Source organism: Choloepus didactylus, chromosome 1 (assembly GCF_015220235.1).
Source record: "Choloepus didactylus isolate mChoDid1 chromosome 1, mChoDid1.pri, whole genome shotgun sequence".
Taxonomy (NCBI): Eukaryota; Metazoa; Chordata; class Mammalia; order Pilosa; family Megalonychidae; genus Choloepus; species Choloepus didactylus.
The window spans coordinates 90,444,839-90,461,239 of record NC_051307.1 but is presented as its reverse complement, the minus strand read 5'-3'; the positions used below and the strand labels follow the sequence as shown (position 1 = coordinate 90,461,239).

Below are 16,401 nucleotides of genomic sequence, written 5' to 3'. Positions count from 1 at the left end.
AGTTGGAAGGCAAACGTATCTAGAACATGGGTTGGCCAACGACAGCCTGTGGGCCAAATCCACCCTGAAATTTGTAATGGTTTTCACATTTTTAAGGGATTATAAAAAAACAACAGGGAAGAATGTGTGACAGAGGCCATAGTGGTGCAAAGCCTAAAATATTTACTCTCTAGCCCTTTACAGAAAAAGTTTGCCAACCCTTGGTCTAGAACATACACTTCTCAGTTTTTCCAAGAACAGGGTCTAGTTCTAGCCATTTAGGTTTTACCAAAATCTCTGCACAAACAAAAGGAGTAGTAAGAAGAGAAAAGAATGTCTGCCATAAGGCATGATCAGGCGATTCCTTTGAAATAACCTGAGTGGTAAGCAGCAGGTTTCAAAATACTAAGAAGAATAGGGTTTCTACAATAGCAATTTTCTTATAAGGCACCATCTGTTTTTCTTTGACTGTAATAAAAATGACAGCTTTTCATGTACTGGTACTCCCTGAGCCTTTTAAAGTCAAACATATGATGCTGTTTGTGTGTAAAGGTTTTTCTCTTGGACCCATTTGTTTCTCCAGCTTGAATTTCTATGTAAACTCCCTTGGCTAAATTACACAAGCCGCCTACACCCAGCCGCCTCCTCCTGTACTGGGCAAAGGGAGATTTCCTAACGGGAAGGTCTGCCCATGCCCACGTTCCCATTTGCGCCCATTGTTGTGAATGTGCACCTCTGAAATGTGGCTTTAAAACGTTCTTGGCAACCCACCTTAAACCTGCCCTTTTGCCTCCCTCTTCTCTTTTGTAAACTTTGATGAAACCCCACTATCTTGCTTTGCCCTGAATGCCTTTTTCCCCTTAAAAGGCAATAATATGAATTTAAAATTAACCTCTTATTCAATTTTTTTAAATAGCTGCACAGGGGTGTAATTTATATACCATAAAATCCCCCCATTTTAAGGGTACAATTCAGTGATTTTTCGTAAATCTACTAGGTTGTACAACCATCACCCTAATCCAGTTTTAGAACATTTCCATCACCACAGTAAGACCCCTTATGCCCTTTTATGGTTAATTTCCATTCTCACCCCTAGACCCAGGTAACCACTAATGACTCTCTGTCTTTAGATTTGACCATTACTGGGCATTTCATATAAAAGAAATCATATAATATGTGATCATTTCCATTTGGTTCTTTCTTTTAGCATAATGTTTTTGGGGTTCATCCATGTTGCAGCACGTATCGATATTTCTTCCCTTTATATTGCAGAATTATACTCCATTGTATGGTTATATACCATATTTTTTATCCACTCACCAGTTGAAGGATGTTCGAGTTTTTATTTTTTGGCTATTATGAATAATGCTGCTATGAACATTTGTGTGCAAGTTTTTGTGTGGACACAACAAACCTCTTGTTCTTGATAATTAATAAAATTGTATGTTTCTAGTTCTTAATTCAACAAACAGCTGAATTGAACTTTTTAATAATCGTAGTAGTCCTTTGCCCCTCAAAAAACCCCTTCAAAGCTAAGCTGGCTTTTTTCACTTCTCCAAGGCCATCAATTGATTATTTTTCTCCGAGTCATTGGCCTTTGATAGAAAGGAAAATCTTCACTTGTTAGAAAAAATGTTCCCCACTCTTGTTTTCAAAAAAGAAAAAGAAATATACAAGGTATCGTTCAAGTTAAGGGACACTGATTCCACGCATCCCTTGTGCATTAGGGTTCTCCAGAGAAACAGAACCAACATGATGGAAGGAGGGGGGTCGGTGCACATATGTGTATAATAAATAGATTTATTATAAGGAATTGGTTCACATGACTGTGGGGGCTGGCAAGTTCAAACTCCATAGGGCAGGCCTCAAGCTGGAAACTCTGATAATGGTGATGTTGAAGTCCTTAGTCCAAATTCCCCAGGGGAAGCTGGCTGACTAGAAGTTCTGCCAAGAGCCAGTGCTGAAGTTGAGGCAGAAATTATTCTTCTGACCTCTGACATCCTCCATTTTAAGACCACCAAGTAATTGAATGAAGAGACTGTCCACATTGCTGGAGGCAATCTCCTTAGTTGGTTGTAGATGTAATCAACTGATTGTAGATGCAACCAACTAATTAGAGGTGCAAATCTCATCTATGAAGTACCTTCAAAGTAACAAGCAGGCCAGAATGTTCAATTAGGATGAACTTAAATGTTTGGAAATGAACAGGGGTGTTGGTAGCAAGATGTGAGAATAACTAACAGCGCCGAATGGTGTGTGAATGAGGTGGAAAGGGGAAGCTCAGAGTCATATATGTCACCAGAAGGAAAATTGGAGGTCAAAAGATGGGAATGTATAAAACTGAATCCTATGGTGGGCAATGTCCATGATCAACTGTACAAATACTAGAAATCGCTTCCATGAACCAGAACAAATGTATGACAATACAATTAGAAGTTAATAATAGAGGGTCATATAGGAAAGAAATATATACCTATTGCAAACTAGATACTACAGTTAGTAGTATTTCAACATTTTTTCATAAACAGTAACAAATGTACTATACCAATACTACAAGTCAACAATTGAGGGGGGTTGGTTAGGGATAGGGGAGGATTCGAGTTTCCTTTTCTTTTTTTCTTTTTTCATCTTTCACTTTATTTCTTGTCTGGAGTAATGAAAAGTTTCTAAAAATTGAACAAAAGTTAAGTGTGGTGATGGATGCACAGCTGTATGAGGGTACCCAGGGGCAAGTGATTGTACACTTTGGATCTTTGGATAATTGTATGGTATCTGAACAATCTCAATAAAAATGAAAAAAAAAAAAAAAAAAAGTAACAAGCAGGCCAATACTTGACCAAACCTAGCCAAGTTGATATGAAATTAACCGTCACAGCTTTTTTCCAGACCTGTGCCAGAGTCTGAGGAAGCCAAATGAGATGAGACATGTCCCTGGAAGACCTTACTGTCAAGTTGGGAGTAAATAGGCAGAGGACTATTCCCAGTCTGCACACTTAGTAAAAAGTAAATTATTCTCTCCACTCCTGCTTTCTTTTATAAAGGAAAATTATTTCTTAAGAAGTACTATTAAAGCCTACCCATTTTTTGTCAACTAGAAAGAAAGTTAGTATTAGCCAGTTTAATGCATAGGTCATATGTGTATGCCTTTCCAAAGAAGAGCAGATGGAAACCATTATCAGCCGTCATCCAGCTCAGCCTTCCATCCTTTGCAGGAATCTCTTCTGGGGCAGCCTAAGTTATGTCCAGTGCCCAGGAGCACACAGCTTCGTGAAGTAGCCTATTTGACTGCCAGGCATTTTCTGTTGATTTTACCCATTAGCTTCATGTTCGTATGCCTCTTCTACATGGTGCACTTTTACACATTTTAAAAGTAGTTATCCTGTCTTTCCTTTCCCTCAGTAAGCTCTCCTAGTTCACTTCACCAGTTCTTATAACACACTCTGATTCCTAGGTGGGGTCTGATCTGTTCAGAATGTAGTCATCAAAATGACACTATTAATGTGGCCAAGTACATTTTTTTATGTGTGGGATTTGTTTCTTTTTGTTTTGTGCTGAACAGCCACCTAACACCGTTTTGGCTTGTGGTTCATATGAAAACTCCAAATCTCTTGGTTCATAAGCCAAGTCTTCTCCGTTCTGTGCTAGTCATTTTGTTGTTGCTAAATCATATATAACTTTACATTCAGCCCTGTTAAATGTGTTCTTACTGGTTTTAACTCATTATATCTGCCCATTTTGTATTATTGAATAAAGATCTGCAGACCAGATGAGTGTAATCCTTGTCTTTATCTACGTGTCTCTTGCTAATAATGTTGCATTAACAATTGATCTGATGGTATCATTTGCACAAAATGGTCACTCCTCCCAACATCAATCTTTTTTTTAAGACCTATGACTTGGTCTTTGCAGCTAGACTCTCAGAGCAGGCTTCTTTCACATTTAGCCTAAGTGTGAGTCTGTTATAATTCTATTGATTAAGGTCTAACTATAGGGTGGAGGTGGCAATGGCGGGAGGCCGCTAATCAGTAACCTCCAGGCTGGTCAAAGTCGGAGTTTGGGGCATTTTGTTTGTTGGGTTTTTTACCTGTGTATTTGTAGGCCACAGGGACTACACAGAAAGTAATATTAGACCCCAAAAAAAGAAGGAAACTGAGTCTTAGAGTGACCAAATTAGGATTGAATTAATTTAATTTGTTCAACAGATATTTATTGAGTGCCTACTTGGGGAAAACACAAAGTGCTTTTGAAATCAAAAGATAAATAAAGCACGCCCCTGCTTTCAAGGTGATTAAAAATATTAGAGGAACTCCCTATAATAATCCAGAGAACTTTAGGCAAGACTTCAACCCTTAGCTGTAAAAACATATCTCTTTAAGATGAGGAGGATTACAAAATACATCAGAAAGCAAAGTGTGTCCTGAAATTATATTTCAATAGAGATGGGATTAAGCAAGGATTTTGGAACAGACTGAAAAATCTCAACTTGAAAGATCTAGTGGTATTTAGCTTTTGCTTTACTTTGGCTAATATAAGAATGCCAGGAAAACAAAAAGTCCTCTTGTTCTTGACAGTATAAAATTCTTATTATTTTTAGAGAACAGTAACTATGCATTTATGAAATTCTTTGTCAGAGCAATTTAGCTAATAGGTATGTAAATGACTACTTATTTCATTGTGTAGGTGGATAACTCCATGCACGCTTTCTGAGGAAGAATGTAAGTGCTAGAAACTATTAACATTGCAAATCGAAAGAAGCAGAAGTTAAGGTTATAATGCTATACCTTTGTTGTATTTAGGTGTTAGTAAGACAGAGAAAGTCCATCTTGTTAAGATTTGTTGGGTTTAATGAGTGGAATTTTTTATTCACTTCTAAGGCTTGGACATCCCTTTTTGTATACAAGAAAACTAAAATGAATTAAGGTATAAGGTTGTTTCTTACTATTGGTTTTTCAAGGACAAAATATCATTATAAACCCAGCTGGGAGGAGATGGGGAAAAGTGCTGAAATTAATTCCACAGCAATAAATTTTCATGCAGGATTTTCCTTGTAAGGCGTCCAGTGAGAACACCTCCTGAAGAAGAACAAAACAAAACAAAACAAACAAACGAAAACACCTCAAGGGCTCTTTAATAAGTTTATTGTTTTTTTCAGCGTAAATACAGCTTCTAAGGAGTCTGGGAATTCAAAGCCCTTCTGGCTCTAGCTGACCTCTTGTGATCAGTATGGAAGTTTAGATAACGCTGAGGCATTAAACCAAGCCCAGTCTAGAAAAAAAAGTGGGGAGAGAATAAATGGACCCTGCCTGGTAGATGGTCTCTAGCTCTTCCCCCACTTGAATTCATCCTACCTAGTAAATTATCTTCATCTTCATTTGTGTTTTAATCATTATATTCCTCTTCTTTGAATTTTCCTCAGATTCCTACTTGTCATGCAAATCAAATTAAAATTCTTGATAATGGATTCCAGGCCTTCCACCAGTTTGCCCTCCCACGTGTCTTACCTGACTGCTCTGCCTCCCACCAGCATCAGTTCACATTCTTAGCATCAGGCTTGCAGATGCACATGTAGAAACTCACTCATTATGTGTCATTTGTTCCTGGGGGCTAAAATGCATATAATTCCCCTCCCCTGTTTCTCTCACTCATCAGTCAACTTAAGTTCCTTCCAACTCTTTGCAAACAGTGCCCGAAAGTCAGTTCTCCAGTTCTTGCACCATCTGACTGCCACTTGTGGAGCCAGACCCACTTGTACCTTATCTCTTGGTTCTGCAGTATTCTCATAGGCTTGTGTTCCTTTATTTGTAAAGCCTTTCTGTGCTGCGGCCATGGCCACTGAGGTTAGGGACCAGTGGCTATGTCCACTTACTTCATCTCCCCAGCTCTGCTGCAGGCCATGTGCATTCTGATGCTTCTTTGTTGATGGTTATTGCCTTTATTTTAAATAGCATTTAAAAATTCTTTTTATGTATTTGCTTTTGCTTTTCTTTTCCTTTAGGTACAGAGTGAAGACAGTGTCCTCCTGTTTGTTGTTGCCTGGACAATCACAGAAATTATCCGTTACTCCTTTTATACATTCAGTCTGTTAAACCATCTGCCTTACTTCGTCAAATGGGCCAGGTAAAAAAGTACACGTAATGGGACAAGCTTTTGAAATTATCCATCAGTGCATTTGTCCTTTATTGCCTAAATATTGCCTCCAAGTTCCTAAAAATAAAATTGTGTATGACAGGGTTTGGGTAGAAATATTGTCTATGGATTTTCATCACAATGTGGACTCTACTTCTATTCTTTTGATTAATAGAAACACTGTTTTAATCTTTTTTAACTTAAACTATTTTTGTTGCAATCAGTTCTTTTCAGTTAAATTATTCAATACAGATTTTTGTCCATATCAGATTTTACTGATTAGCTTCTGCCATGCTGATGTTTTTCTGGATCAAGTCCAATTCTGGTCTCGATTTTACCAAGAAGCTACCAATTTTTAGTTAATAATAAATGTTATATGGCAGTCTTAGCTTGTTATTGGTTTTCTTTTGCTTTGATTATTTTTACCAATAATATTCATTATGAATTGGGTAAAAGGCTAATAGCTCATCTATTTTTCTTAACTAATCCATGAGACAATTATGAGCAGTTTTCTGAGTTGGATAAAACCATTGAGGGAAGAAGGAATGACAGAGTAAAAGGGTCAAAATTGTCCTTGGGTGGGGCCCAGATACATCATTTCATAGAAGGAAAACAGTGATTCCTAGAGAATTTATGAGTTTAGTGATTAAATTAAGAATATAAACCAGTCATTACCAACATTTCAAATATAATCACTCCTTTACTTTTTATTTGTTTACACTGAACATTTTTATTAGGAAATGGGAAGAATGGGAAACATACAGCAGTTATAATAATCAAATGCAAAATCTTTCTGGGTAGGTACCGTGAAAGCTGTCAACCCTGGTTGTAGGGGAATTTTGTCCATTAAACCCTGACTTGACTATTGGGCAAGATTCTTTTGTCTGTTACTCTCGAAAGCCTGTGGAGGATTCTTCCTTTTCCACTGTCCTCACGACAGCTAAAGTTGGCAATGGGGACTGACTATGTCCTCCTTTCTTCTTCACAGATATCTCAGCACAATTCCTGTGCCTAGAAGTTTGGAGCCAATGCTTATTGTAAGCCACAAACAACTAATGGCTTTTTAAATTTTGAACTGAGGTTTGGGGGCAATGCTTATAGCTCAAAAATGGCTTCTGGTTAGTTCCGTGCCATAGTAACCACTCTAATTCTTTTGAGGTCGTATCTGCTCTCTGAATTCTTTTTGAAACAGAGAATTTCTTTTTAATGTGAAAAATTTTTGTGGAGCTGCCCATCTGATAGTAATTGTAATTGTAGTTTTCTTTATTGAAAGATTACATAATGACCAAAAACTTATGGATTTTTTAATGTTTTGAAATTAGCAAATGTTTCATTTATCACAATTGCATGTACATTGAAAAATAGTAACAGTGTACACACATTTGATGTGCTTTTTTTTTTCAGTCCACAGACCAGAGTTGCAATGTGTTGTAGGGATTCCTAGAAGCTGTGCTCCCACATCTTTCCCCCCCGACAGCCCCCCATCCACCCCCAGGCAGGACCCTTTGGTGTAAACCGTGACTCAGCACCCTACTTCACCAATATGTGACATCATCTGAGTTATTTCAGGGCATTGTTTTGAAGAGTTGTTTATGTAGTCAGGCCAAAGTTTGAGGCTGGCTGAATACATTTGTTTTATTTTAGAACATTCAGAAACATGTACCTGCTTTAGGCCCTTTTCAAAAATTGGCTTGGAAAACCTGAATTTCAACAAAGAAGACACAGAAAAATTTATAAACAATAGGTTTCTAAAGCAAACAATACTGCTTAGAAAGGTGGGAGTGCATTCCTCTAATAATGCTGGTGTTGAGCCTTAGTAATTAATATTTTGTTTGGTTTCAGGTACACACTTTTCATTATTCTGTACCCAATGGGCGCTTCAGGCGAGCTGCTCACAATCTATGCCGCTCTTCCCTTTGTCAGACAGGCGGGCCTGTATTCCATCAGTTTACCTAACAGATACAACTTCTCATTTGACTATTACACATTCCTAATTCTGATCATGATCTCTTACATTCCACGTAAGTAAACAGTTGTGCATACGTTTATTTATTTATATCTAATAATTTGGCTCTACAAGGAAGAGTTAAAGGTCTTTGATTGTGCACCATATCCAAGTAAATGTAAATCTAATTTTTGGGGGAAGCTTGGGTCTTTATTGAATGCTTACTGTTAAAGTGGCTTTTCTCTGGTAATAATTGAATCAAGATGAGCCCTTTTCAAGACAGCTGCCAACATGCAGCCCTTCTCAGTATGTGGGTTTGAAATGGTGAATACAGGATAGGTTGACTATGTATTAGGGGACAGTCCTGAGTGCAAAACAAAACAACATTAAAGACCTTACCTTGATTTTATTTTTCTGTCTTTAGAGAACTGCGTGGTATGGTATTTGAAAACATTGTAAAAAGATTTTTGCATTGTTTATTATATCAAAATAGATGGCTACCTCATTTTTAAGGGATTGGGAGTTAACTAGAAACAAATAAAACCAAAATAAAAATAGTTTTTTTTTCTGTGTTTCTCATTTTCTTGTTTGGGACATAATGTTCTCTTCAGGATGGTTTCCAGCTATTTTAATAGTACTGTTAAAAGGTTTAAATATATGGAAAATCAAATGTGCCTTGGTAACAAAGAGAAAAAGACATGTTTGATGCTTTAATGAGGTGAGTCCTATTTGCTAAGGAAGAGGGATTTAGTCCTTTTTTTCACATTACAATATTCAATTGTAAATCCTGTGATCCAAGAGGATCTTGCTATACGTAAGGACGTATAATGTTAATGTTTCTTCTCATTTAGCCAGCGTAAAACTTTGAATCTTATTTTAGTCTACAAAAGATGCTATATTCTCCTAAACTCCTAAATTCAGACAGGGCTGGATTTTTCTTCAGCCCACAGCAGCAACCCAGTGAATCATCCAAACAGTCATTAGTGACATGTTTTTTGTCTCTCCATGGAAAATTGCATTTCGTGCATTATGAGAAAAAAACTACATCCAAATTTCATGTGAATATTTATCTTGGAGAAATTCCTGGACACAATTCTGCTTCATGATTCACTTTCTACTCTTTGTTAATTAAGTCCTCTTTGGTGATGGGACATGATGGCGAAAGGCCTTCTCTCTTCAAATTGAAGGTAGTTGGTTTTGAAACAAAAGATAAATATGAAGAATCTAAAAATTTAAGTAATAAAAATTAACTTACAGTTTTTCAATTCTCAAATTTTGTTCCCCTTGGAGCTTCATTTTCCAGTCACTAGAACAATATCTAGTTATGGTTGTGCCGCATGCTGAGCACCACATATTTATCCCAGTGGACGCCACTGGATTTATTTAAATTCAGCGTAGTCTTTTTTTTTTGAGTGAATAGGGGTTCTGTCCAATATTGGATAACTGGAAAGGGGCAGGGCAGGTATCATGAAATCAAACAAATAACAAGGTGCTGCCACACTGACAAAAATCTGGGGAACCCTACCACAGAGTTTGACAAAATTTCCAGTGCATCTCGGAAGGAGGGGCTGCATTCCAGGAATAGCTCTCCCAGACACCCTCAGTGTATGTGCTTCTCCTAGTTTTGTGTTGTGCTCCAGTGGCTGGCCAGCGGCGAGCCTTTTGCCTCTGCCTCTGACCTCATGATGTACCGAAGGGGCCAGATCAAGCACAGACACCTTCCCATGATGATAGGAGTCCTGAAGGAAAAGAATCCCAGTTCTGTGAGATTCATTCTTAGCGAGAAGAGAGAGACCAGAGAAAGCACAGACCAGAGAAAGCACAGGGCCAGCTGTCTGTTTGCAGAGTAGGGCAGACTCTTCTCCCAACAGAAGTCTGTTTTCTTTACCTTAATTTCTCCCACTCTCTTCCAGTTTCCCCTTCCTTGGACAGCAATTATGTGTCAATGACAAGATTTGCATTCCTCACCAATGAACATGCATTTTCATTGGGGAGATATCACCCCTAAGAGGATAAAAATTGATTTGGGGGGGGGGGGATATGAAAAAAAAAAGGTTGAGAAACACTGATGTTGGTTGAGGACACTGAGAAGCTGGGAACTATCCAAGTTGTCAGTCACCTTACTGTGATTTTTAGAGAAACTACAAAGGAAACTTGCCCCAAGCAGAGCATTTCCAGTTGCTCGCAGGCTGGAATCCTCTTCTCCCTAGAGGGGAAAAGAGCTCTGTAGGGACTGGCTGCCTTCCTAAAAGGAGAAAGGCCTGGTAGCACTCAGTATCCTCTCCCCCAACACACACTGACAGGTGCACGCACATGCACAGCAAGTGTCTCCATTTTGTGTGTCCTGAGAAAGCAGCGAATAGAATTCTCATAGCCCATTGTCAGGTTGAGATTTTCTTAGTGTTTTTCCTCAGTGTGGCCTAATGTAGTTAAAAATAGTAGTCATGCATCCAGGATTGTTTCAGCCATTTAAGTTGGGTTCAGACCAAACAAATGGGTAATTTAGATGGAAACAGTGTCCTGACAGTGTCACCCAAGTTCTAGCCACCAAGAAGTCACTGCTAGAGGTGTGGAGTGCCTCCATCACCGCCACCACCACCTTCTTCCCACATTCCTTTCTCTTTGAGGCTGAGAAACCTCTGGGGATGTAAAGGAATGAAAGGGCCATATCCACCCCTCTTTCTGGCATCCAGCCATTCTGGTAGCCAGCAGACCCCTATCCATGGGCGTGAAGGAAGACTCGGCCATCTTCCTGCTGTAGCTGCCACATTGGGCCTGATGAATGGCTTCTAGGTCTTTATCCCCCACTCAGACCCTCAGAACTAGCCGTGAGGTTGTAGCCACCCTATGTGGGATGGTGTAATCACCGGTGTTACCAGAGGGGATGTGCTTAGTGTACTTTGTTCACAAAGTTTCGCTTTACTAAAGTAAAGCCATCAACATTTGACTGGCCCCACATTTTTTTTTTTTAATGTATTCTTTTTTTTTTTTTTTTAATTCAGTTTTATTGAAATACATTCACACACCATACAATCATCCATGATATACAACCCACTGTCCACAGTATGATAACATAGTTATGCATTCGTCACCACAATCTATCTCTGAACATTTTCCTTACATCAGAAAGAACCAGAACAAGAATAAAAAATAAAAGTGAAAAAAAAACACCCAAATCATCCCCCCATCCCACCCCATTTGTCCTTTAGTTTTTATCCCCATTCCTCCACTCATCCATACACTAGATAAAGGGGGTGTGATCCACAAGGTCTTCACAATCACACTGTCACCCCTTGTAATCTACATTATTGTATAATTGTTTTCAGGAGTCCAGACTGCTAGGTTGGAGTTTGGTAGTTTCAGCTATTTACTTAAAGCTATTCCAACACATTAAAGCCCAAGAGATGTTATCTATATAGTGCATAAGAATGTCCACCAGAGTGACCTCTCGACTCCATTTGGAATCTCTCAGCCACTGAAACCATTTCGTCTCATTTTTCATCCCCCTTTTGGTCAAGAAGATACTCTCAGTCCCACGATGCCGGGTCCACATTCATCCCCAGGAGTCATACTCTGCGTTGCCAGGGAGATTTACACCCCTGGGAGTTGGGACCCACGTAGTGGGGAGGGCAGCGAGTTCACCTGTCGAGATGGCTCAGTTAGAGAGAGAGGGCCACATCTGAGCAACAAAGAGGTACTCAGGGGGAGACTCTTAGGCACCATTACATACAACTTTAGACTCTCCTTTGTGGTAATGAGCTTCATAAGGGCAAGTCCCATGCTCTAGTGGCCCCACATTTTTAAATGATTACAATTAGCATTCCTTATGGTTTGATCATATCTTTACTTCTAGTTTTTAGATTATAGAGCTTGGCAAATTGTCTGGCTTTTGTACCAAAATAGTTCTCTCACTATTGAATTATATTCATAAACTAGGTCTTTTCTGTGAATAACTTCCTGCCTCGAAATAGCATCTGGAGTGGATGGCAGCAGCGCTCAGAACCGGCTCCTCCGCTGCAGTGTGTCAGATTTATGTGCACACACCCACTGATGTCTTGGAATACTTTAGGAGGATCATTTGAAATTTGGCCAACTTGGAGCCCGTATATAAAGGAAGAAACTGTTAGAGGAGAGTTGGCAGTAGTAGAAATTACCTCCCCCAAAATAAAGGCTACTGTCTAAAAACAGAGGTTTGAGCAGCTGGGAAGAAGGGTATTGTACACCAAAGGCCATCTCACATGGAGATTTTTACATGGTTATTGAACCCCCAGTTTACAGTAACCTTGTAAAAGCCAGATAGCTTAAAGTGGCATTTCCCAGCAGGGTCTGGGTGGGACGGTTTTTAGTTTGGGGCACTGTCATGCATCAAAGGATGTTCTAGCTTCCCTGGCCCCACATGTTAAATGCCAGTGACCTCTAACCCCCTCCCCATTTCCAAATATTCCCTAAGGAGGCAGTTCTACCCCATTCATTTGAAAATCATTACTTTGTAAAGTTTTCTGTGAAATGCCCAAGGACAGAATCTCTGTTGCCTAAGATACTGGCTTACTTTTCCATAAGGACTTTTACCACATGCAAACCTTGGCTGAGTTGTATTCAAATCCATTGTCACAGAGCTCCTTCCCCTCCACAGCCCTCCCATTCAAGTACCTTCTAGAGATTCCCGAGTGACAGAGGGGCCTTGACTGAGAGTCAGGGGCCCAGAACCTGGTCCTGACTTTGCCAGCAATTTGCTGTGAGACCCCAGGCAAGTTGCTTCCCCTCTCCGGAGCTTGAAGTCTTCCTCCCTGAAACACGAAGAGTCAGGAATATCAGCTCCATCACTAGAATTCTTTACCCAGTTGTGAAAATAATCAGAGAATAAACGTGAAGGATATGATTGATGGCTAATATTGACAGTAGAGGCTGTCGTTCCTTTCCACAACACCCTCACCCCTCAGCTAAAGCAGGAAAAGATAAGTCTCTGTTTTTCTAGTAAATATGCTCATGCCTCTGTCTCGAAGGTTCCTGCCCTTCCCCCAAGTGTACTTTATCTTCTTCAGTTGCTGGATGAGAGACGACCTCAAGTCCATGGGCTTTAAATTTAGCATGCAATTTTAAATGAACTCTTTAACCAACTCGTATTTATTTTCTTTCCAGTTTTTCCCCAGTTATACTTCCACATGATATACCAGAGAAGAAAGGTCCTTTCTCATACTGAAGAACACAAGAAATTTGAATAGTTCCTGCTTCCTGCCACCCCACCCCCAAAAAACTCTTCAGTGATCAAAAAAATGCTGCAGACTTTTTGAGTTCCCAACACGTTTCATAGAAAATAAAGTAAGAACTATTTTTAAAACATTGGAAAAAAAAACGAAACAAAAACCAAAAACAAAACAAAACACTGTTACATAAAACATCCTGGCATTTCAGCATGCTCTTTCAACCAGAAATTCCCATTACTTATGATGGCAATAGAAAGGGATTTGACATTTTATATCCTCCTGTTTCCTTTCTGTATCTGCTAAATAAAGAGCTGTAACACTAAATGCTTGAGAGTTACAGTCTGAGTAACGAAGTTGTATTAACTGAATGCGCAGCTCACTAAGTTAGTTACGTTTCAGTCTGCAGTGTGTTTAGCATTCCCTTTCCAAGCTTGAATGCATGCTGGAAACTATTTGTATTTTTGAAGTGGCAAACTTTGTTCTCTGGAATGCTCTGAAGTTACGACTGGGATCTATTCCCTCATATCTAGTGAATGAATTACAAACTGTATATGCCTGTGAAGCTTTGGGGTGGTGCCCATAGCAGAAAACAACTCAAACCCTTTTATTTGTTTGCAATTGATTCATTACTGCCTGCCACTAAGAAATGTGCTTGAATTTAATAAGTATGTGTGCATTGTAAACAAATACCATATCTGGGGCTCAGCCTCAACCATATTTTGATAAAATGACAGTTTTCAGAGGAACAAAGATTGATAGCTACTAAAGGATGAGTACCTTTCACAGCCCCATTCTCAGAACACCTCTGAGTAATGTGTTTGCCAACAGCTGTTCTTGTTTATAGGCCCAAAACCAATCTAGTCATATAGGAGTAGGGAATCTGTTAATAAAAGCACATGGAAGGTGTTGCTTTAGAAATATAGTCCAGAAAAACATCCAGGAATAATTTTATATACTGTTGTTTTTATTATTATAAAGTTTTTAAATTTTCATCCATCTCTTCTATTTGTATACTTTTCCTAATTATGATCCTTTTTTAATTCCCACCAAGTTGTTCAGGCTGGGCAGTCATAGGCTAAAAGTAGTATCATCCATGCATGTGGTAGCAACCAAGAAATGTTTTGGTCATATGGATGTTGTCCGACCTCATATCTTCATGCCATTTAATTGCTCAACTGTGTTTAAATGTACCCTTCAAGGAAAGATTGAATGAAAATGTAAAACCAAGTTTAGATGTGCATTTGATTTTAAATACAGTGTGTTCTTTGTGGAGCCTTGTTTCAGGGATTTTTGTGGTGTGGGTTGATCTTTAAAACTTTAAAAGTCTATCTTACTGAGTAGTTATCATTTAAAATATAATTGCCAATATCAGAAGACTGTCACAATGAAAAAATATTTTAAATGCTTATTTCACTGAAGCTTGAAAATTAAGACAAAAATGAAAAAAAAAAATGCATCCTAAAATTTAATGCAGGCGATCTGTGATAAATTATTTTTGAATTGAACACTAAAATTCTGCTTTTTAAATTTAGTACCTTTAACTTGGGTGTGTTGAGATTAGAATCTATTCTTGAACTTAAAAAGACAAAACATGTGGGAAAGATAATTTTTCATGCTTTCACACATGTGTTCTTTTAGTCTCTCAAAAGATATTTGGTTAGATCAGTCTTATTACTTTATTTGGTTAAAATTTTTCCAGTTGTATTTGGGATAGTTGTAGAAGAAGGAATGAAAAATTCAGGTTTTCCGGGATTATTAAGACTGGGGGTTTTAGTCAATCCTCTCTTATAATCTGTAACTATGAAAAACAGTGTTGCAAACAGTAGTTCGGCATCAAATTGAACTTTGACAACAAGCACACAGCAAACAACTCCCTTTTAAAAAACAGTTTCGACCTCGTGGTGTATTTTTATCCAGCATTTAAAATACTTATGGCAGATAAGTAAGACATTATTAGAGGTTATTGTGTCCTTCAGTAGCTTCTCTCATTAACGGGTTTCTTTATCCCTAACATGAATTAATTTTTCCTTTGAAGTGGTGGTGTTCTTTTATAAACATCCAACACCACCAAATGTCACATCTTCTCATAAAGTGTGAATGAGGAATGTGGTGCTTTGGTGGGTATTTTGTCAGACTGAGCAGTTTCATTTCAGGGTACAGTCAAAGGCATCAACTTCACAGCTACCCACTTGATTCCATGTTTCAGATCCCCCCCTGCAGGAGGCTTCCTCTGGCAGAGAACGTTTTTTGAGGTATGCAGTAGTGCTTTGTAGATAGAAGCTGCTAATCTGCATCCTGCTGTGTTCTGTTTGCTAAGATTGGGATCATTCATTTAACATATACTGATTATTATCAAAGGCACCGTGGACAGTTAGTCAGGGAATAAAGTGTTATCCTCCCAAATGAAAAGGTTCCTCTGGGATAAGAAAGGGTTAGAAGATGTAGAGTTAAAGAGGCATATGAAGAGATCATGCCCTCATTTTTCACTTTGTTCTTGGGTTATTCGTTTATAATAAAAGGTTGGCATTGATGTGGCCAATCTTGCAAATTATTTTCAATTCTGAGTCTTAGATAAAACACCAAATTCAGTACATACCATTCCTTTGAAATTTGGGTAAAAATATTATACAACCATATATATAGTCATTTTTGTATTTTTTCTATGTTGTGAAAACCAAAATTGTAATTTTATAAGTCTTTGATTCACTCAAATTATATAATTTAAATGTATTTTTTGTATATTTAGAAATAAGGAATTCAAAGACTATGCTTACACTTTCTATGCATGCATTTGGAAGCTATTTTTACTTGATAATGTTAACATGGTAATAAGTTGTATTCATAAAATACTGATCTGTGTTGCATTTTAAAATAAACTGGTGTGTGCTCTGCCTGGATTTGAAATACTGACCAGTGAGTCTAATGATTTTCCACATTAGATCGGCCTGAAGGTGGCGTGCAGGAATATAGAAGAGTTCCAACTCTGTTACCGATTCCGGCTCTTTCTGTGACAGTTTTAAAATCTATTTTTGCTATCCATAATGGTTCTGCACCTCATAGAAAAAACAGACTTTTAATATTCACTCATGGGATGCTATTTTTCATGTTTCCTTTTATGATTAAATTTATGAGCAGTAAATAATAGTG

The 16,401-nt window shown here is 38.3% G+C and overlaps 1 protein-coding gene across 2 annotated transcripts in view; it reads left to right on the top strand.

Moving 5' to 3' along the window:
* The window catches only part of HACD2 (3-hydroxyacyl-CoA dehydratase 2), a 96,243-nt gene extending 80,085 nt beyond the window's left edge, over positions 1 to 16,158 (top strand). The window contains exons 5-8 of one of the 2 annotated variants that reach the window (XR_005217060.1): positions 5,975 to 6,096; positions 7,094 to 7,142; positions 7,948 to 8,126; positions 13,190 to 16,158. Coding sequence is in view for 1 of the 2 variants with exons in the window: in XM_037837042.1 (XP_037692970.1) it covers positions 5,975 to 6,096; positions 7,948 to 8,126; positions 13,190 to 13,272 (384 nt within the window). In the remaining variant the exon portion in view is untranslated. The remainder of the gene's footprint in view (positions 1 to 5,974; positions 6,097 to 7,093; positions 7,143 to 7,947; positions 8,127 to 13,189) is intronic. The other variant, XM_037837042.1, reaches the window with a different exon arrangement.
* Positions 16,159 to 16,401: the final 243 nt, after the last annotated feature.